Below are 21,097 nucleotides of genomic sequence, written 5' to 3'. Positions count from 1 at the left end.
GGACAGTTACAAGACTAGACTTATTGTGGTGATCATTTCATAGTGTATGCAAATGTAAAGTCATTATGTAATACAACTGAAACTAACATATTATACATTAAATATATTTCAATTTGAAAGAAAAAGAAAATGCAGTATGCATTATGCGATATTATTCACCCATAAAAAAGGAAGGAAATCCTACCATTTGTGACAACATGGATGGACCTTGAGAGCATTGTGCTAATTGAAGTAAGTCAGAGAAAGACAGATACCGTATGATCTTACTTACATGTAGAATATAAAAAATTAAAATTTAAAAAGTGAGATCATGGATACAGAGAATAGGTTGGTGGTTGGCAGAGGTGGAGGTTAATACATATACAGTTGACCCTTGAACAAGTCAGGGATTAGGGGCACCAATGCTCGATGCAGTCAAATATTCAAGTATAACTTTATATTCAGCCTTCCTTATACACACTTCCACATCCATGGATTCAACCAACTACGGACAGTATAGTGTATGTATATAATACACATTTAGTGAAAGAAATCCACATGTAAGTGAACCTGCACAGTTCAAACCCCTGTTGGTCAAGAGTCAACTGTTTGTAATTAAAAATACTCTACTGTATACTTGAAAGTTGCTAGGAGAGTAGATCTTCAAAGTTCTCATCGTAAGAAATAGAAAATTTGTAACTTATGTATGTGGATGAATGCTAACCAGTCTTATTGTGGTGATCATTTTGCAATATATACATATACTGAACCATTATGTTGTACACCTGAAACTAATACAATGTTATATGCCAATTTTAAAAAATAAAGCAGAAATTGATGAGTTAGAAACAGAAAAAACAGAAAGTAAACCAAAAAAGCTGGTTCTTTGAAAATTAATCAACAAAGTAGAAATAGTTAACCTGATTTTGAAAAGAAAGTACAAACACACAAAAGAAACTAACCCAAAACAGGAAATTTTTTTAAATCATGAGACTACCCTGTACAATTTTATGGAAAAAAAAATTTTAATAAAATTTAGATGAAGTAAGTAACACTCTAAGTAAATATACCAAAACTGACACGAATAGAAACAAAAGCTCTAAACAAATGAATTTTGTAAAAAGAAATAAAGGAAATCATAAATGAGTTCCCCTGCCAAAAATACACCAGGCTCAGCTTGTTTCACAAAGCAGTCTACCAAAGCTTAAAGATCAGATGATGCAAATGCAATTTACACTCCTTCAGTGCACAGGGGAAAAAAAGAAAACATCCAAATTATTTTTATAAAGCAAATATAAAATTGATTCCAAAACCAGATAAATACTGCTCAATAAAACTACAGACCAATTTCACTTATAAATATTAATGCAAATATTGTAACTACTATTAGCAAACAGAATCCAATAATCCATCAAGATCAAGCAGTGCTTATTTCAGAAATGTTAAGAGGAGTTCAATATTGGGAAATCCACTAATACAACTAATCATATTAACAGAGCTAAAGAGAAAAATATGCTTATCTTCACAGATTTAAAAAAATGGAAAATTGAACACTCATTTATGTTTTTAAAAGCCTCAAAAATAGGAACACCTCATTAATATAAATAAAAATAATGAAATAAACTTTTAAAAGCTCAGCAGCTGATATAATGGGGAAACACCTGAGCTCCAGCTCTCAAAGTGTGGTATGTGGACCCAACCAAGACATTATTTCCCCTTTTCACTATGTTACTAGTGAATGTTATGCAAAAGCAGTGGGCAAAATTGCTGGTGTCTTAGCACAAATCATGGTAGTGGCAACAAACTATACTAGTAGTCATTCTTCATCACACATATCATAGTGGGGGGAGGGGAAGCCATTTTTACCTATGAATACCTTTGATGAAGTAGTAAACACGAGGAATTTTATTGTCTCAATCCTTGAGTATGTCTTTAATATTCTAGGTGAAGAAATGAGAACTACACATGAAGCACTTCTGCTGCATATCCAAGTAGGATGGCTGTCTCCAGGAAGCATTTGTGGACTGAGTTGTAAACCGAAGTGGTGCATTTTTCATGGAACACCATTTTCACTTTAAAGAACCACCAGCAGACAAACTATAGTTATTCAGACTTGAGTATTTTTGACAGATATTTTCTCAAAAATTGATAAAGTGAGCTGTCACTTCAAGGAAAACAACTGACAATATTTGCTGCCATGATAAAATTCAAGCACTCAAGTGAAAATCAGAATTTTAGAAAAATTTTGTCCACCACTGTGAGCGTGACAGCTTCTCAGTACTTAGATTTCTCTGATGAGATTAGTGGGGATGTTTAAAAATGTGATTTATTTTTGATACCATATAATCAAATGTGTCAACATTTGCAAGATGTACAAAATTCAATGAACTGATATTTTCCAAATGACAAATTCACGGTGTTACAAAACCACATGTGGGTAAGTGACCCTCTCAAAGTGCAAGACAGACCAGTGGATGTTAGTGTAACAGAGTATAAAATGTTATTAATATAGTTTAAGATTCTTCATTGCAACCAACTTTTAAGAAACTATTACCTGTCACATTCTAGAGTAGCATCAAAGAATATCCATAATTACATAAAGAGGTTGTTAAATACTCCTCCATTTCTCAATCACATAGTCATGTGAGGCCAGATTTTAAGTACTTCAATCAAAACTGTGTCACAACAGACTGAATGTAAGAACAGATATGAGATTCTAGCCATCTTCTATTATAAAGACAAAAAAAAAAGATTTGCAAAAATGTAAACAATGCCATGCTTCTCACTAACTTTTGTTTTTTAAGTTATTTTTCATAAAAATATTTATATTGACATATAATGGTTTTATCATTATTTTTGAATTAACAAACAAAATTTTTCTCAGTTTTAATTTCTGATATGGAAAATATCAACAGATAAACTCCCATAAACTAAAGTTCTTTGGATTACTCAATAATTTTTAAGAGCATAAAGGGGTCTTGACACCAAAAATCTTGAGAACCACAGCACTGCAGACATTCCCACTAAGGTCAGGATGACATCAGGTCTCGGCAGAAAATATAAAAGATGAAACTGGCACATGCTGTGCCAGAAAGTATCAAAGACTGTTTGAATTATGTAAAAAATGACATAGTATCAACTTGAAGGAGTCTCTCTCCCACACACCCATGTCAAATAGGATAATTCAAGCATCAAGTGAGAACAATAATGGTAATTGATTAAGATACATCAAATAGGGTTTCCCTGGTGGCGCAGTGGTTGAGAGTCCGCCTGCCAATGCAGGAGACACGGGTTCGTGCCCTGGTCCGGGAGGATCCTACATGCCGCGGAGCAGCTGGGCCTGTGAGCCATGGCCACTGAGCCTGCGCGTCCAGAGCCTGTGCTCCGCAACGGGAGGGGCCACAACAGTGAGAGGCCCGCATACCGCAAAAAAAAAAAAAAAAAAGATACATCAAATATATAACCACCCATGAGGTCCTAGAGATAGTTTAAAAAAACAACTGCAAAAAAAATTTTTGTCACCCCTGGAGGTTGCTAAGACACCAACTTACTTATCTGAAAACTGATAAAGTGTTTTTTAAAATTAAGCATTTATAAGACCAGAAACCATAAAACTCCTAGAAGAAAATATAGGCAGAACACTCTTTGATATAAACTGTAGCAATATATATTTTTTGATCTGTCTCCTACTGCAAAGGAAACAGAAGCAAACAAATGGGACCTAATTAAACTTAAAAGCTTTTACACAGCAAAGGTAACCATCAACAAAATAAAAAACAACCTACTGAATGGGAGAAGGTATTTGCAAATGATATGACCAATAAGGGATTAATATCTGAAATATGTAACTCGATACCAAAACAAACCCAACCAACCTAATTTTAAAATGGGCAGAAGATCTGAACAGGCATTTTTCCAAAGACATACAGATGGCCAACAGGCACATGGAAAGATGCCAAACATGGCTAATCATCAGAGAAACGCAAATCAAAACCACAACGAGATCTCAGGTACCTCACATCTGTCAGAATGGCTATCATCAAAACGACCACATGTAACAAATATTGGCAAGGACGTGGAGAAAAGGGAACCATTGTACGTTGTTGGTAGGAATGTAAATTGGTGTAGCCACTATGAAAAACAGTATGGAGGGTTCTCAAAAACTAAATATAGAACTATCATGTGATCCATCAATTCCACTCCTAGGTATTTATCTAAAGAAAACAAAAACACTAATTTAAAAATATGCATGCACCCCAAAGTCCATAGCAGCATTATTTACAATAGCCAAGAATATGGAAGCAACCTAAGTGCCCATCAATATGAGTGGGTAAAGAAGATGTGGTATACATATACAATGCAATACTACTCAGCCATAAAAAAGACTGAAATTTTGCCATTTGCAGCAACATGGATGAACCTAGAGAATATTATGCTTAGTGAAATAAGTCAGGCAGAGAAAGACAAATACCGAATGTTATCATTTATATGTAGACTCTAAAATTAAACTAGTGAATATAATAAAAAAGAAACTGAGTGACAGATATAGAGAATAAACTAGTGGTTACCAGTGGGGAAAGGAAAGAGGGGAGGGGGAAATAGGGGTAGGGGATTAAGAGATACAGACTACTATGTATAAAATAAATAAGCTACAAGGATATATTGTACAGCACAGGGAATATAGCCAATATTTTATAATAACTATAAATGGAGTATATAAACTATAAAAATTTTGAATCACTATGTTGTATACCTGAAACTAATACAATATTGCAAATCAACTATACCTCAATAAAAAAATTAAATTTTTTAAAACTTAAGCATTTCTCCAGCTTTTTCTGAACAAACTGCTTCAGGAAGAAACAAATAGTTGATGACCTCAAGAACATATTATAAAGTCCAATTAGTACAGAAGAAATGTGGTCAGAAAACCACTAATTTGCAACCCCTAATAGAGCTAAAAATCAATATTCAATAGAAGCTAATGCTATTAAGTGAAAGATTGATAGAAAACTTAGTAGTGTAAAAATAAAATTGATATCTGAATCTCTGACTAACCCTAATGTCACTGAGAGGGGGCAACCAGCCATTTTGTGCTTTGTGGCATGATAGAAAAGGAAGTACACAACACCACTTATGAAGTATCCTTGCCAAAAGCAATCAATTCTCTAGATCTAACTACCATTTTATAGACAATGTGTGGCATATATACAAGTTAAAAGATAAAATAATCAGCCAAACCCAGAATGTGGAAAACTACAGGACAGTTAAATTAGCATGGAAAAGAAAATGTTGGGAGAGGGACTCAATAGATGGAGAGACTTTGGAGACATATTAAGTAAATGCAATGTGTGAGCCTTATTTGGATCCTTATTTGAGTCAACTGTAAAAAGCCATTTTTGAGACAATCTGGAAAAATTAAACACAGACTAAGTATTGGATGATATTTTGTTAGGTGTGATATCTGTTAGAGATATTTCATGAATTTGCTTCAAAATACTCCAAAAAAAAAAGTGGAGGATAAAATTAGTTCAGAAAAATGTGGATAGTTATGGTAACTGGGTGAGGGTATGGGGGGGGCTGTTATCTAATTTTAATGTTGTATATGTTTGAAAGTTTTCTATAATAAAAACACAAAATCAAATAGTATTCTATAGACGCCTATATTGACAATATTAGATACAAAATAAGTATATGTCATAGTGCCTTGCCCTTGAGTTTATAATTCTGGCAAGAAAATGAGAGAATGGAGAAAAAAAAGAAAGAACAATGTAAGTAATGTTCAAATGGAATATAATCTTTAAAAATTCTCAACTATGTTGTACACCTGAAACTTATATAATATTGTACATCAACTATACCTCAATAAAATATATATATATATAATACTGCAAATAAAATGTTCCAGAGAGCAGAAAAATCAATCAATCAAAAATTTTCAAATTGAATGACCCAAGCAGTAAGTGAAATAAAAACAGCTCCAGGACGAGATTAACATTACTTGAGTTACAGGATAGTTGCAGGAATGATGTTTACGCTAACAAAAAAAAAAAAAGAAATTCATTAGGATATCTGTGCTTGTTTTGAATTTTCTCAGCTAGTCTAGTATAAAAACTAAATTTTCAGTCCTGGAGTTCACTGGAAACAGAATAGAACTCCCAAAAGTCTAGACAGTAAAAGCACATCTGTCTTGCCCAGTAAATTAATTTGGTGTTGATGCACACAATCTTAAATCCTAAACCCTTAAAGAGAAAAAAGATGTGGATATACATGTAAACAAAATAGGTTTATCCACAAAGATATGTAGACTTTTCAAAATAAAAGTATCTTTTTAGCATAGTGTACATAGAGAAAAAGAACAATCTCTACAAATGTGTTCCTTAACTATATCATAACAAATTTAAGCCACAAATCAACAATGTGGCTGCAATATTAAATATTATTAAATCCCTGGTAACAGGCTAAACTGATGCTCCTGCACTTGGTATAAATGAATATAGAATGATTACACCTAGTTAATCTATTAAGACACTCTGTAAAAACACAACGGTCAAGATCTTGAGAAAATTAGAAAAACACTATTATGGGTACAATTTGTAAATGAGTATGCAACCTATATATGAACATAAGCAGATTACACTTTTAAATAAAATTTTCAATTGAGTGAAATTAAATGCAAACCTATGCTCAGTGACAGATAATTTCTAAATATTTTCACTAGTAAAGAACAGTTGGCATCTTCCATATCTGTGGCTATAAAGCAGCTTCACCTCTTCCCAAAACATTCCAGTATAAACTTGTACTTATCCAAAGATAAATTACCTTCATTTTCTGTATTGACCAAAACTAAGAAAAAACAAATAACAGAATGGGGGGGGAGGGCAGGGGAATCCCTTCTTATTCAAAAATTTTATATAAACTATTTTATATAAACTAAAGAATGCATTGATTGGAAGCACAAAATAATAAATAACTTATTACAAATTTATTGAGGATTATTGTTTTAATTACATGCCCTAAAACATACCAACATATTATAAGTGACTATATGTAGTATCAAGTTTTTAGTTTTTTGCTACTTGGCCATTAGGCCAACCGGAAAAACATTTACCATCCAAATAGAAATTTATTAGGAAATATTGAAATTTTTGTTTTATAGTTAGTTCTACTAAGATCATCCAGAAATAAGTTTTAATCTAACTTAAAAAAAAAAAAAAGGTGGGGAGGCCTATTATCAAATAATTGAGTCTCTCTTTTCAATAGTAACTATATTGTAAACAAATTTTCAGCCAGGCCTTGGCTATCTGTACCATCTAAGTATAATAATTTTTCATCATTTTAATAAAGGATAATATCTATATTAAGTCTAAGTTTTGTTCAAATTGTATTAAACAGATTACAAAGGAAATTTAAGACGTAATTGTACCAGTGTAATTAGTAAATGTTTTTATTTTTTTAGAACATAAAAATTAACAGAAAACCTCTCATGCTTTGGTTAAAATCTTTGTAAGGAGGTACTGGTTTTATAAAAAGTAATAATCATTTACTGCTTGAGACAATTTTAAAAACTGAAACAAAACTAAAAATCTCCTTTTTCGTACTTTCACCTTCAAACGCAAAAATACACTAAACGAAATATGTTGCCCTTTTTAAAAAATCAATGAAAAGTATTAAATATTTAAACATGGAAAATAAGATTTTGATTGGGTTTATAATCAATATTTTCATTTCTAAAAATGTGAGGTATTAACTGATTTCATATACCCATACCACATATAACAGTACCGTAACTAACGTTAAAACTATTCAATTAATGATCTCATCTGGAAATAAAAGATAAGGTTTAAATATTTAAAAGACCCAGTATTCTCATCAAAGATAAGTAAAATAACAAAAGCATAATAAACATGCTTTTTCCAACTATCCTAATATCTTGCTTCTTTCATTACACTCCAAGATCTTTGGAGTAGAAAAAAATTTTTAATGCAAATCTTTTTAAACAAAATAATTAAAGATAGAGAAAGTCCACAAATTTGGATTTTAAATTTATTCAGAAAAGATACTTTTAACACATTTAAATATTTATGTGACATTAGGGTAATATATAAAAGCCCTCACTAAAATACAAAACTGACTTTTCTCTTAGGGAGAACAAAAATCAATACTGAAGAAAGTAAATGTGCAAGACCTCTTTCTCTAAGTTTGTTAGGAAACACATTTGTGATGTTTAAATTTTCTGGCTGTTAAAAATTCCTTTCATAAAGCATCACAATTGGGACTTCCCAGGTGGTGCAGTGGTTAAGAATCCGCCTGCCAATGCAGGGGACACGGGTTTGATCCCTGGTCTGGGAAGATCACACATGCCGCGGAGCAACTAAGGCCGCATGCCACAACTTCTGAGCCGGCGCTCTAGAGCCCGTGAGCCTCAACTACTGAGCCTGCATGCCATAACTACTGAAGCCCACGCACCTAGAGCCTGTGCTCCGCAACAAGAGAAGCCACCGCAATGAGAAGCCCGCACAACGCAACAAAGAGTAGCTCCCCCCGCCGCCACAACTAGAGAAAGCCCACACGAAGGAACGAAGACCCAACGCAGCCATAAATAAATAAATAAATAAACAGCATCACAATTAAGTTAAAAATCTCAAAATCTACTAAAAAGAATTTTTTTAAGAACAGTAACTAACTTGATAAACTATACAAATCATCTCTCATCTTATGGTCCTCCTCTATTTTTTTATTCATTTTTCAGACAGCATTTTTCCTTCCCTTTTTCTTAAAGAGAAATTCTTATAAATCATTGGTACCCGTCAGCTACATCCGGTTCAATATGAACTTTCCTCCAGTTGTATCTCACCTCTAGAGCAAATCTGAATCCAATAAACCAGATGAACAGCAACTGATCCCAAACACTGGATTAAAAACCAAAATACACTCTAACATACACCAGGTATGTTACGTATTCCAACACAGGTTAATGTTAAAAACAACTAAGCATTCAATACTTATTTGAGGGGCTTAAAAGAAAGTGTTAGTACCAGAACCTGGACCTAGGCTTTCAACTTCATTCTAATCAAATAGTTAAAACAAGTAAAAACAAACTGAGTCATTGTACTGGACCAAATCAACCAAGGCATAAAGACTATTTAAGCGCAAAATGGTTTCCCCAGAGTGGTTTTTGATTCTCTCTTGGTAACCAATTTTTCTATCAGACTTCTACCATTATACAACTATAAAAGCTTCCATAAAGTCACAAGAAGAAAATCACATTTCTTTCAGAAATCTACCTCTAGTACTCCACACCCTCCCTGACAAGAAGTACATCTACCCTCTTCCTCCCTCCCTTAAGTATTCAATTTCTTTCCTGAAGCAGAGCTTCCATAAATATTGCAATATTAAGGACTAAATTTTAATGAATACAAATCAGAGGAAATGAAGGAACATTAACTCCCATTCAAACCTTCCTTTAAAAAAATGTGTTTCCAAGTTATATTTTTAACTTCCCCATGATTCTCTTTAAAAAACTGAACACAAAATCTCTCTGCTAATGACTTTATTCATAAATCTATAATGGAACTCAAAATAGCAAAGAACATGAAAAAATTCAGGTTAATATTTGTCAACCAAATACATCAAAGAATATGTTTACTTTTCATATAACTAACAAAAATGTCTAAAATGCACATGTGACAATACACATATTCTTCACTGTGCAGAATTTCAAAGTAACAAAGATCTGCTTAATTCAGTTGGCCAGAATAGCCCATTTATACTGACAAATACATATAATTCAAAAGAAATCAAACATAATTGATAAAGTAACGATCTCATGGTTAATCTTCTGGTAAAGTGCTACTTTCATACTGAAAAAAAGAATTAATGAAAATTAAAAAAATTTTAATGTTATACCATCATTCTGAAAGTGTTAAAATTTCTCTTCAGTACTCACTACATTCATCACATTCACATGTCCACATTATGAGACCATAAACATTACTTTGCAATTTAAAAAAATCTTTCTGTTCACAGATTATTTCCCAGAAGTTAAAAATTACATACCATTGCTAAGTGAAACTTTTTACTCATATAGGAGTGTTTTAGACACAATAATTTTTCATTTTTTTAAACATGATCTTTGGTTCGAAGCTGTCTTGATATCCTTTCTAGTTGGATGGTTGTGGTTAAGTAAAATATTTATAAAACAGCACAGTAGCTTCATTTAAACCACAGAAGTAAACTGGATCAATGGCCTAAAGGCAATGAATGGCATGTATCAAGATGTCTGGCATGATGAATTCCACATATCCATAACTGACATGGTCAGTATTAAAGGAAATTACTGTTGCTGAGTAGTGGCTCACCTCCTTTCATCAAAGACCTCTATCAATTCAGTAACAGTATTAGCCACTGAAAGAAAATTAGTTGGAAAAAAAAATCTAATCTGAATGAAGGCACACAGGTGCAAATCTTAAGCAGATAAATAAGACCAACTGCATAAACTGCATATGCAAGCATGGGTGTGTCCACCCCAAACTCATACACACTTCTCATGTTTGAGGTTGAATATCATCACTGCATATATTCTACCACATAGAAAACTCTATGTCTGTGAGTGTATATACCCTAGAGGTTAGAACTAGCTGATGGCTTTCCAGAAAAAATGAAACTTTAAATGATGCAAAAGTTGTCCTTTCCTCAAAATAAAAGGTTTTAAATCAATACAAAGGGATGCAATACCAGTGGAAACTGAAAGATGCCATGAAGTTAAATCTCAGAAAGGACAAGTTCAACTTCATAACTGAAGGCTGCTGATGATTTCTTCTCTCTCTCCTTGAATAATCAAATGCAAATGCCTTTTAGCAATGGTAGCATTCAAATCCCACAAAAAATCAAGTAGTGTGCCCTTAAGGAGCACCTCCATTGGCACAAACTGTAAAACCTGCTGGGGTGCATCAGAGTTAACCAAAGCGCTCAACAATTCATTCACATTCTGTAGATACTGGAAAACTGGGTTTGGAAGGTCTTGATAACCAACACAAAGCAGAACTGCACAAGTCTTCAGGGGCTCGGAAGAGGTGGGACAAGAAAACGTGATGAATCTAAAACAGCTGTGGAGTACAAAGATCAAACCAGCCATAAATCTTGTAAAACAAGAAAGTACAGGCAAAATCATAATATCTCCTGTATGAAGCTGCTGCAATGAATGTAGAAGGCAGTCCAAAAATAACTGCTGGTAAGCTGGGTCTCCATCATGAAGCAATGAACAGCTAAAAGTCATGAGTTCAGCTGATTCCAAGAGCTGAACTTCCAATGGTATATGTATTTTGACATGTTGGAGAGCTGGAAAACCCACAAGCAGGCACTTTACTTGGTTGCTGGGTTCTACATCCTGCTCAGCCTGAAGGCATTTTGTAAGGCTAAACACCTCAGAAAATACCAATTCTTCAGAAAAAATGTGACAAGAACAACAATACTGCTGTTTTGGCCTAAACTTGGAATCCAAATTCAAGGCTCCTCCCAATGACTTTTCAATTGCTTCATTAAGAGCCTTTAAAATTTCACCATCACAGAAAGGAGAACAGTTTACCCTTGGCAGTTTCTTTCCCTGTAAAATCTGCCATAAGTGACACTCAAGATTGGAAGCTGTCCCTTCTAAAAGAGCACTTTGCCCAGGATGATATGCAGCATGTTCTTCAGCCCAACTATTAAAGTACCCTTTGGCCACCTTATCTTTCCATGAAAGGGTTTCCAGCATTTTCCTTTCATTGTAGGTTTTAAAATATCTGTTCCTCTGCCCAAACCATTTTGTATTTGTACTACAACCAATATTAGATTTTTTCACTAGCCAATTATTTCTGGAAAGAGGCTTCAATTGAAACTTTTGCATGAAATACTGAACAGCATAGTCCCTTAAACTATTCAGCTTTGCTTTTTCCCCTTCTCCCATGCACTCAAACAGACGAATGTTCTCGGAAATAGTCTCTAGCTGGTATTTATGAAAGAACACACAACATTCTTCATGTCTTTTAAGAAAAGATTCGGGAATCATGTGATGGGGAAAGAGAGCTTTCCTGATCATTTCAGGCCCAAAATTCAGCACCATCTTAGATAAAAGAGGATAGATTGCCTCTCTTCCCTTATAGTAGAGACATACCACATAGACTTCTGAGTTTCCTGCCTTGCTGGTAGCAGGTTTGAAAACATGGACTTTGTCAAAAGAACAGTTTAGCAGGTACATCAGGTTTATGGAACAATGTTCAAACAAAGTAAACATCTTCAGAACAAAAGAGCCACCACTTCCAAGAGTCATCAGAGCAGTGACAGCTTCACAGTAATGCAAAGAAGAGACTAAAGCTTCTTGTTCACCTGGGTTTCCTTGGCAATCAAAACTTCCATCTGCAGTGATCAAGTGAATGGTATCCATGCTGCTTATGAAATTCTGAAGTCCAGTCAGATATTTCAAGGTCATGATATCGCCGGTGTTATCTGGACCAAAGTACCAGCAACGTAAGGTATTTGCAATAAGTCGGTCATCCATAATCATCATAAGATTGTCATTTGCTTCATGGTATGGATTCAAAGTATTAGCCACCCAACTCCAATCACAGGGGAATCGATGGGATTTTAAGTAGTGATTGAGACTAGCTATAAAAGCTCCAGGAGCTTCACAAAGGTGTAGAGAATTCAGTTTTCCCTTCTGAAAAGCTTCCTGTGGAATAAGTGGAAAGCTACACAAAATTTCATGAAACTTACACCATGCTTGAGTACAAAGTTCAGCATTCACAGATTTTCTCACATGAGAAATTATTTTCCCAGCTTTATTAGTGAAAGCCGTGTGCTCATGCCACTCATCCAATTTCTTATCACTCAGTAGGTTTTTCACTTCATTTAGGGAGCTCTTCAAATCAAGAAACACATTGAATTCCGTGTGGTCACAGGTGAAAATCTCACTGGAATCTGGTAACTGCCACTCATCGTTAAGTGGCTTGCCATAAGAAAAGTTCTTGGCAAAGAGTTCAAAAATATCAGCAAGAACATCTGGGCTGAATGTCTCAGGACTTGAACCCAGTGGTAGCTTTCTGTACTTACTCATTTTCAAATTAAATTAAAATCTAGAAAAAGAAAACACACAATTAAATGAATCAAATTTATTAGTGGGTGAAAACTCATCCACAGCAAACTGGATCACAATCATGACAACCCACAAAAAATGGGAAGACTAATGTCAGCACAGTTCATTACATGATGAGGCAATCTGGAATAAAGAATAAAGGCTTTGCTATCCGATAGACCTGGGCTCAAATCCCAGCACTGCCATTTACAGCTTAGTAAGAGGCTGTGGGCAAATAACTCTACATCTCAGTTTCTTATTTAAAAAATTGAGGTATCATTTTTTTAGATGAGGATAAAACATGCTAGCATATAAAAAGCATATACCAAAGAATATTCATCAGTGACTGGCAGCTCTTATTACCAAAGTAATGCACCGAGCTCCTCTCCAAAGTTCTCCTCTACCCATCACTGAGACACTGCCCACAGGGCCCCAAACACTTACTTAGACTAAGATTCATCCCTGAACGTGACCATTGATCAAACTCTAACAAGTGACTTTTAGCTTTTTTTAGCTCCCTCCAAATCTCACTTCCTTCCAGGAGAGGTTCCCGCACCTGAACCCAGCACTGGTCCTGTTACCAGACCTCTCTGACACCACCCACTTACTCACCTACAAAAATTGCCAAATATATCCTCTGTCCAGATCTCACTCTCTTGCTAAATCACACACTTTGGTGGTACCAAATCGCCTTTACAGGCTACCAGCAAACACTCATCACCATATTGCTTGTCAACTGTGGTGTACCTGACAGGTTAGCCTCCTGATCAATGTTGAAACTGACCTATAGTTCACCCTGGCAGGTCTCTAAACTAGATTCCTGCTTTATATGGTTGGTCAGACAGCTCCATGCTTGTATTACAAAATATTAATTTTTTGCACAAAAACTTAATACACTTTGATAGAATAATTTTAAATTGAAGAAATATCCTTAACGAATATACAAATTACAAATAGTAACCCTACATTCTGTGTTCTAACACTGCCTAAGAAACCAAAAACATCTGTCCAATGGAAAGGGATAGGGGTACAAGAGAAAGAAGCAAAGCTTAATGGCATAGTGTCGGAAAAGTTCTAAATTCCAGCAGATACAGCAATGAGTATTACACAGTACTTGCTGGCACAATGTTAATCAATAGGTGCTTCAGTTCATGACTACTGCATTTACTTAGCATATTCAATACATTCTACACCAGTCTGAAGATTAAAATGGGAGATAAAGGTGAGCGGGCAATACAATAAACAAAATAACAGCCAGAAGACTGTATTCTATTAGCATTTGTACTCTTCTCTTAACACACTTTTTCATCCTTCTATATATATTTTTTTAAGCTGTATGTGGGCCTCTCACTGTTGCCTCTCCTGTTGCAGAGCACAGGCTCCAGACGCGCAGGCCCAGCGGCCATGGCTCACGGGCCCAGCCGCTCCACGGCACGTGGGATCTCCCCGGATCGGGGCACGAACCCGTGTCCCCTGCATCGGCAGGCGGACTCCCAACCACTGCGCCACCAGGGAAGCCCTACATTTTATTTAAATTATTTATAAGTATAGCAGAAACTAACACACCATTGTAAAGCAATTATACCCCAATAAAGATGTTAAAAAAATTATTTATAAGTCTGTCTACTCTACTAGCTTGTAAACTTCTTAAAGTAACAAGTATCTTCTTAGCCATGTTTGCCACCATATATTTACACACTGCACAAAAATTGCGGATAATCACAGTTACCCATTAATATATTTTTCTTACCTTAGATTTTTTTTTAACTGTTAGAAGCTATATTAGACAAACTTCTGAAAGATGGCAAAAAGGCGGCATTCACTAAAATCCTAAATAAAAGTAAATGAGAGTTTACTACAACAAGTTATTCTGTCCTAATTCACACTTTGCTAACTGGAAACTACAACTTTTAGATTTCAACTATATTCTATTTTGGAAAAAGTCTGATTTTAGTCATCAACTTCACATATTAATTAATGGTTGTAGGTAAGCTCTGAAATCTTACTTAAGCTAATAGGTAATTATTCTCACAGGAAAACAACTAAAGTGATTCAAACACTCCATTGTTCTTCCCAACTATACCTGTGGAACACAGACCAAAATTATATATTATATATTTATATATAAATTGTATATTATATTGAATAATGTTCAGGTCAATAATCCACAAATTATCCAAACATTGTTTCCTACTATCAAATTCCCAGAATCCAAATGCTTCTCACCCACCTCCAGCTATCAGCCTCCTGATTGTAGACACTGTCAACTCTCTCCTGGATTACTCCCATAGCCTTCTCACTGGTCTCTTTGCTTCTACCCTTGCCTCCTACATTCTATTCTGAAACATACCCACCACAGTAACTTTGTAAGACCTAAGTTAGATTGTATCCCTGCTCTGCTCAAAACTGGGCTGCACTGGCTCCCCATCTCAAAGTAAGGGCCAAAGTCTTCACAGTAACTTACAAGGCCCTTGAAGATGTCTGTCCTCCACCCCCACTCCATCTCTAACCTCATTTTCTAATACTACCCCTCTTACTAATTGTGTTCCAGCCACACAGGCTCTCTTGCTGTTCAGGTAAGACCTCAGACACACTGCAAGGGGAAAGTCTGTCTATGCACGAGTTAGTCCCTCCGCCTGGAATGCTCTTCCCTCAGATATCTGCATAGTTACTTCCCCTACCTCCTTCAAGAATTTACTCAAGTGTCACTTCCTCTGTGAAGCCTACCCTGACATCCTAATTTAAAATTGCATCTTGCATTACCAATGGTAAAGTAAAGGTAAGAACCTTGCTGTATTTTTTTTTCTTTTTTCCATGGCACTCTTTTCCTTCTAACACATAATTTACTTATTTATGTTTACTGTTAACTGTCTTCCCAAAACTACAACCTAAGCTCCACATGGCAGGGATCTTTGTTTTCTTTACTCAGTTATTCCAAGAAGTTAGAACAGTAAGCACTCAGTACACAGTAAGCACTCAATAAGTATTTATCGAATAATTGAAGGGATATCAGATTAGCACAAAAGGCACTCCTCCGATTAGGTTCTGAATGTCTTAACAAGGCACTTCAACGTCACTCTAGCACCGCAATGCTTAACAACAAAAATGCTTGTGGTTTACAGGATATAAGGTAAAAGTTTCCAGTATGTGTTCCTCTGTCCCTCTCATTAAGCACTCCAAAGAGCTTTGTGGCACTGTAATTCTGCTACGAGGGTCAGTATTACCATTCTTGTTTTGCAGAGTCGAGTAGGGAGTCATGTAGACCCCCTGCTCAAAGCCACGAAGAGAATACCCGCAAAATTCGCCGGCCTAACACAAAACCCGCAATATCTCATATACAATTGTTACTCCTCCAACCAACACTTAAACGAAAGAGTTTTGGAAGTGTTTCCGCCAACTCCTCCTCCTCCTAGCAACGGTGAAAATAATGCCTAGTGTGTATCCAGCGCTTTACTTTGGGCGAGGAGCACCCAAGACCTAGTTTCCTCTGGTGGAAGTGAGTCCCAAGCTCCATTCGAACGGCCCGGTCCCTGACCCGGAGGAACTTCAGTTCCAGCCCCTGCCTAACCCACTGGAAAGTCGAAGGAGGACCCGGGCTCGGAACCAGGGCCTGGATTACCTTCGCTCACGCCCACCTCAGCCCCCAGACTCTACAGAGGCTGCGCTTCACTCCCTCTCCTCACTCGAGGAGGGCATTCTCCACTTCCGCTCGTGGGGATGATTTCCGGGAGCGTCGCTCCTTCAGGCCTTCTGTGTCCCCGACACAGTGAAGGGAGGTGGCGCGCCGGGAGGCCGGGAAGGAGGCAGGGACCTGCCCTCCTTACTCTAGTGCTGCAAGACACACGGAGCAGAAGCACTCCTCCAGGCTGCGCCGCCGCCGAAAGTCGGCAAACGACGGCCCGAGAACTCTGACACACGCTCGCGCATGCGCCTCAAGGCCCGGCTGGCGTCACACGTCAACGTTACGCACGCCAGCGACTCTCGCAGCGCCGAGACCTCGGCTCTCTAGGTTTCGTTTCTCCTCAGGTGCAGAAGCTGGGAAACTCCAGCCTCCCGCCCCAAGGCTGCTATGGCAACTGCGCGCACAGAGGGAGCGTCCTTTGGCCCTGCCCCCTCGAGAGTGGATGCGTGGGATGGGGCGGGGCCAACCTGTCCGGGACACGCTGGCCCCGCCCACCTGGGCCCTGGGCAGAGGTTTTCTTTTGCCGTTGGGTAGAATTGAACTCCTAGTACTGCTTGACTTCAAACTGGTGCTCAGAAGAACATGAGAAAAACCAAGCTAGGGAAACTACGAAATAACACTCTGTTATCATAACACATATATTTATAAACCAATAAGAAAAGATAACCTCAGAAGAAAAATGGGAGATTTGAACAGGCCATCCAAAAACAGTAATATAGCCAATAAGGATATAGTACAAAGCTGTTTAACTTTTTAAAAAATAATTAGAAATGTTTTCTTTTCACTCAACTTAGCAAAGATTTTAAAAGATCGATAATAGCTACTTTTGGTGAGAATGTGGAGAAACAGGTTTACATACTGTGAGGAAGAGTAAAAATTGGTACTACCTTACAAAATGGCCTTGCACCTTAGCCCAGTTATTCCCACTCCCAGCAATTTATCTTTAGAAAACAAAGAACTGGCACTCACTTTGGACAAAATGTTTATTACAGCACCTTAATTACATCAATAACAAAACCTGGTTACTCTAAATGTCTGCTATAAGGAAATTAAATTCTTTATGGTACATCCATATAATGAAATACTATGCAGCCATTAATAGGCCATATATGCCAACAGTATTGTGTGAAAATAGAATATAGAACTGTGTGTAGAGTTTGATCCATTTATGTAATATATATATACACACATATATATGTATATATACACACATATATGTATGTGTATATATATGTCGAGGTATATATGTGTGTGTGTGTGTATATATATATATATATATATATATATATATACATTTTTTACAAGTCTTCCAGGACATGCATCAGTGGAGAAGAAAGTCTTTTCAAAAAAATGGTGCTAGGACATTTGGATATCTATATGGAAAAAACTTTATTTGGACTCTTACCTCACATAATAAAAATAGATTTCATTTGGATTGCCAATCTACATTTTAAGGATCACACAATAACTCTTTTAGCAGAAAATATAAGAGGACATCTTCGTAACCTTTAAATAGGCAAAAAGTTTATAACAGGATGGAAAAAGCACTAATCATAAAGAAAAAATATATATAAATTGAACTACATTAAAATTAAGAATGTTGGGCTTCCCTGGTGGCGCAGTGATTGAGAGTCCGCCTGCCGATAGGGGACACACGGGTTCGTGCCCCGGTCCGGGAGGATCCCTTGTGCCGCGGAGCGGCTGGGCCCGTGAGCCATGGCCGCTGAGCCTGCGCGTCCGGAGCCTGTGCTCCGCGACGGGAGAGGCCGCAACAGTGAGAGGCCCGCGCACCGCAAAAGAAAAAGAAAATTAAGAATGTTTATTCATCATAAGACAGCACTGAGAGTGAAGAGGCAACCTATAGAGTGAGAGAAGATATCTACCATACGAATATGTGACAAAGGACTTGTATCCAGAGTATATAACTCCTACAAATAAGTGAGAAAAGATGTCCCAGTGGAAAAATGGGCAAAGACCAGAAAAAAACTTCAAAAAGATGGTATCCAAAAGGCCAATAAACATATGAAAAGATGCTTGACCTCATGTTTTGGGGCAAATGTAGACAAAACCCCAAATGAAATACAATTACACATCTACTAGCTAAAATGAAACACTGAAAATATAATTGTTGGAGAGTTTGAGAGGTGACCAATGGAAAGCTGTTTGTAAGAAAAAGATCTTCCAAGATCTTCCAAACTCACGGGTTGTTTGCCTTTTTCAATTTTTTCGAGGTATAATATATACAGTCAAATGTTCAGATCTTAAGTGTACTACTCAACCATTTTTGCCAAAGACCTATTAAATATTCCAGAAATTTCCCTCGAGCCCCATCCCAATCTCCCACCCCCAAGAAGCAACCATTAATCTGCTTTCTAACACTATAGTTTAGTCTGTTCTAGAATGTCATATAAATTCTATCATTACAGTTTATAATTTTTAGTTTCCAGTCCCTTTCCATTCACTGTAATTTTTTTTTTATATTGTAGGGGAGAAAAAGAATCTCTTCTACCCTTCTAGGTTCTTGGCTGGGGCTCTGTAACGAAAGATATACTTGACGAAAGAAAGGCATATAAATTTATTAATGCTTTTTGTGACATGGAAGCCTTCACAAGGAAATGAAGATCTGAAGAAACTGTTTTTACACTAGGATTTTTTTTTTTTTTTTTTTTTTGGCTGCATTGGGTCTTCGTTGCTGTGCTTGGGCTTTCTCTAGTTGCGGTGAGCGGCGGCTACTCTCCGTTGCAGTGCGCAGGCTTCTCATTGCAGTGGCTTCTCTTGTTGCAGAGCACGGGCTCTAGGCGTACAGGCTTCAGTAGTTGTGGCATGCAGGCTCAGTAGTTGTGCCTCGTGGGCTCTAGAGTACAGGCTCAGTAGTTGTCACACACGGGCTTTGTTGCTCCATGGCATGTGGGATCTTCCTGGACCAGGGCTCAAACCCATGTCCCCTGCCTTGGCAAGCAGATTCTTAACCACTGCACAACCAGGGAAGTCCTATACTAGGTTTTTATACTAGGACCTGAGTGTTTTTACATAGGTTTGATGAGAAGTGGAAAGTCATGGGAAAATGTGACAAATGAGTATGAGCTAAGAGGGGCAAACTGGGGGAAATTTAGTAAGGTACGTTCATTTAAATTCCTGTTGGAGTCCTCCCATCTTTGGAGATAAGGATGTTTCTTTCCTCCAGGCACAGGGAGGGCATCTCTCACACAAGGTTCTTATGACCTGCTTCAGAGCAAGGTCAGAGAGTCTTTCCCGCACCTACCATTTCTTAAATTCCTTTAGCTTAAAATATTCAGTATGCCAAGACACCATATTTGGTGGTAGTGTGTTCTGAACCCTGACAATATTCATCCATGTTGTCTTCCGTATCTGTAGTTTGTTCCTTTTTATTGATAAGTAGTATGCCATTATATGGATAGACCACAGTTTAATTATCTATTCTCCTACTGATGGACATCTGAGTTCTGTTTCCGGTTTGCGGCTATTAGGAATAAACCTGCTGTAAGCATTCCAGTACAAGACATTTTGGTGAGCATATGTTTTCTTTACTCTTGGGTAAATACCTAGCCGTCATATGGCTGTGTAATGAAGTAGATCAGGGTTTCTCAACCTTAGCATTATTGTCATTTTGAGAATCACCAAGGGAGATGTACGTGGAACTCTCCAAGCAACCCCCAAACAGTTTTCTCAAGTGCTCGCACCATTTTACATCTCTACCCACAGTATGTGAGCATTCTGGTTGCTTCACATCCTCACCAAATTTTGGTGTTGTGAATCGTTATTATTTTAGCTATTGCTGGGAAATGGTTGCTTTTTACATCTGATTCTTAATAAATAGTAATTAAAAACTAAAAGCTGTGGATATTGTTCTTTCATGGGACCAAAGACTAGATAAAGGATATGTAATCTCTTAAACACAATCACTATGTTCCCCAAAGTTTATAAATATAATCAGGAATATTCCAAATAACAAAGCTTATAGTGAGCCTGTCTTTACTAAAATAATCACAACATTAACATTTTTTGAGTACATAATACGTGCTAAGCACTGAAAACTGCCGTTTTTCATTTCCTCGTCTCAACAGCTTTATTTGGTCAATATATGTATTGTCCCCATTTTTTTTTTTTTTTTTTTTGGTACGCGGGCCTCTCACCGTCGTGGCCCCTCCCGCCGCGGGGCACAGGCTCCGGACGCATAGGCCCAGAGGCCACGGCCCACGGGCCCAGCAGCTCCGTGGCACGCGGGATCCTCCCGGACCGGGGCACGAACCTGCGCCCCCTGCATCGGCAGGCAGACCCCGAAACACTGCGCCACCAAGGAAGCA

The 21,097-nt window shown here is 37.0% G+C and overlaps 2 protein-coding genes across 3 annotated transcripts in view; both read right to left on the bottom strand.

Moving 5' to 3' along the window:
* Positions 1-16,823, bottom strand: part of HYDIN (HYDIN axonemal central pair apparatus protein) — a 435,992-nt gene extending 419,169 nt beyond the window's left edge. The window contains exon 1 of the mRNA XM_060288997.1: positions 16,710-16,823. The gene's annotated coding sequence lies outside the window, so the exon portion shown is untranslated. The remainder of the gene's footprint in view (positions 1-16,709) is intronic.
* Positions 9,004-16,837, bottom strand: CMTR2 (cap methyltransferase 2). 2 transcript variants are annotated; one of them, XM_030863421.2, is made up of 2 exons: positions 16,710-16,837; positions 9,004-13,091 (listed from the first exon to the last, which is right to left on the bottom strand). In XM_030863421.2, exon 2 carries the CDS (start codon positions 13,070-13,072, stop codon positions 10,772-10,774), a length of 2,301 nt encoding a protein of 766 aa, XP_030719281.1. In that variant the 5' UTR covers positions 13,073-13,091; positions 16,710-16,837; the 3' UTR covers positions 9,004-10,771. The 2 variants fall into 2 exon arrangements, with proteins under 2 accessions (XP_030719281.1, XP_060144981.1); XM_060288998.1 differs by lacking the exon at positions 16,710-16,837 and adding an exon at positions 14,841-14,919.
* Between the last annotated feature and the right edge of the window lie 4,260 nt (positions 16,838-21,097).

Source organism: Globicephala melas, chromosome 19, assembly GCF_963455315.2.
Source record: "Globicephala melas chromosome 19, mGloMel1.2, whole genome shotgun sequence".
In the NCBI taxonomy this organism is placed as follows: domain Eukaryota; kingdom Metazoa; phylum Chordata; class Mammalia; order Artiodactyla; family Delphinidae; genus Globicephala; species Globicephala melas.
The sequence above is the reverse complement of the archived record's forward strand: the minus strand, read 5'-3'. Positions and strand labels throughout refer to the sequence as shown.

Coding starts and splice junctions, on each gene's coding strand:
- CMTR2 (XM_030863421.2), bottom strand. CDS start 13,072: ATGAGTAAGTACAGAAAGCTACCACTGGGTTCAAGTCCTGAGACATTC.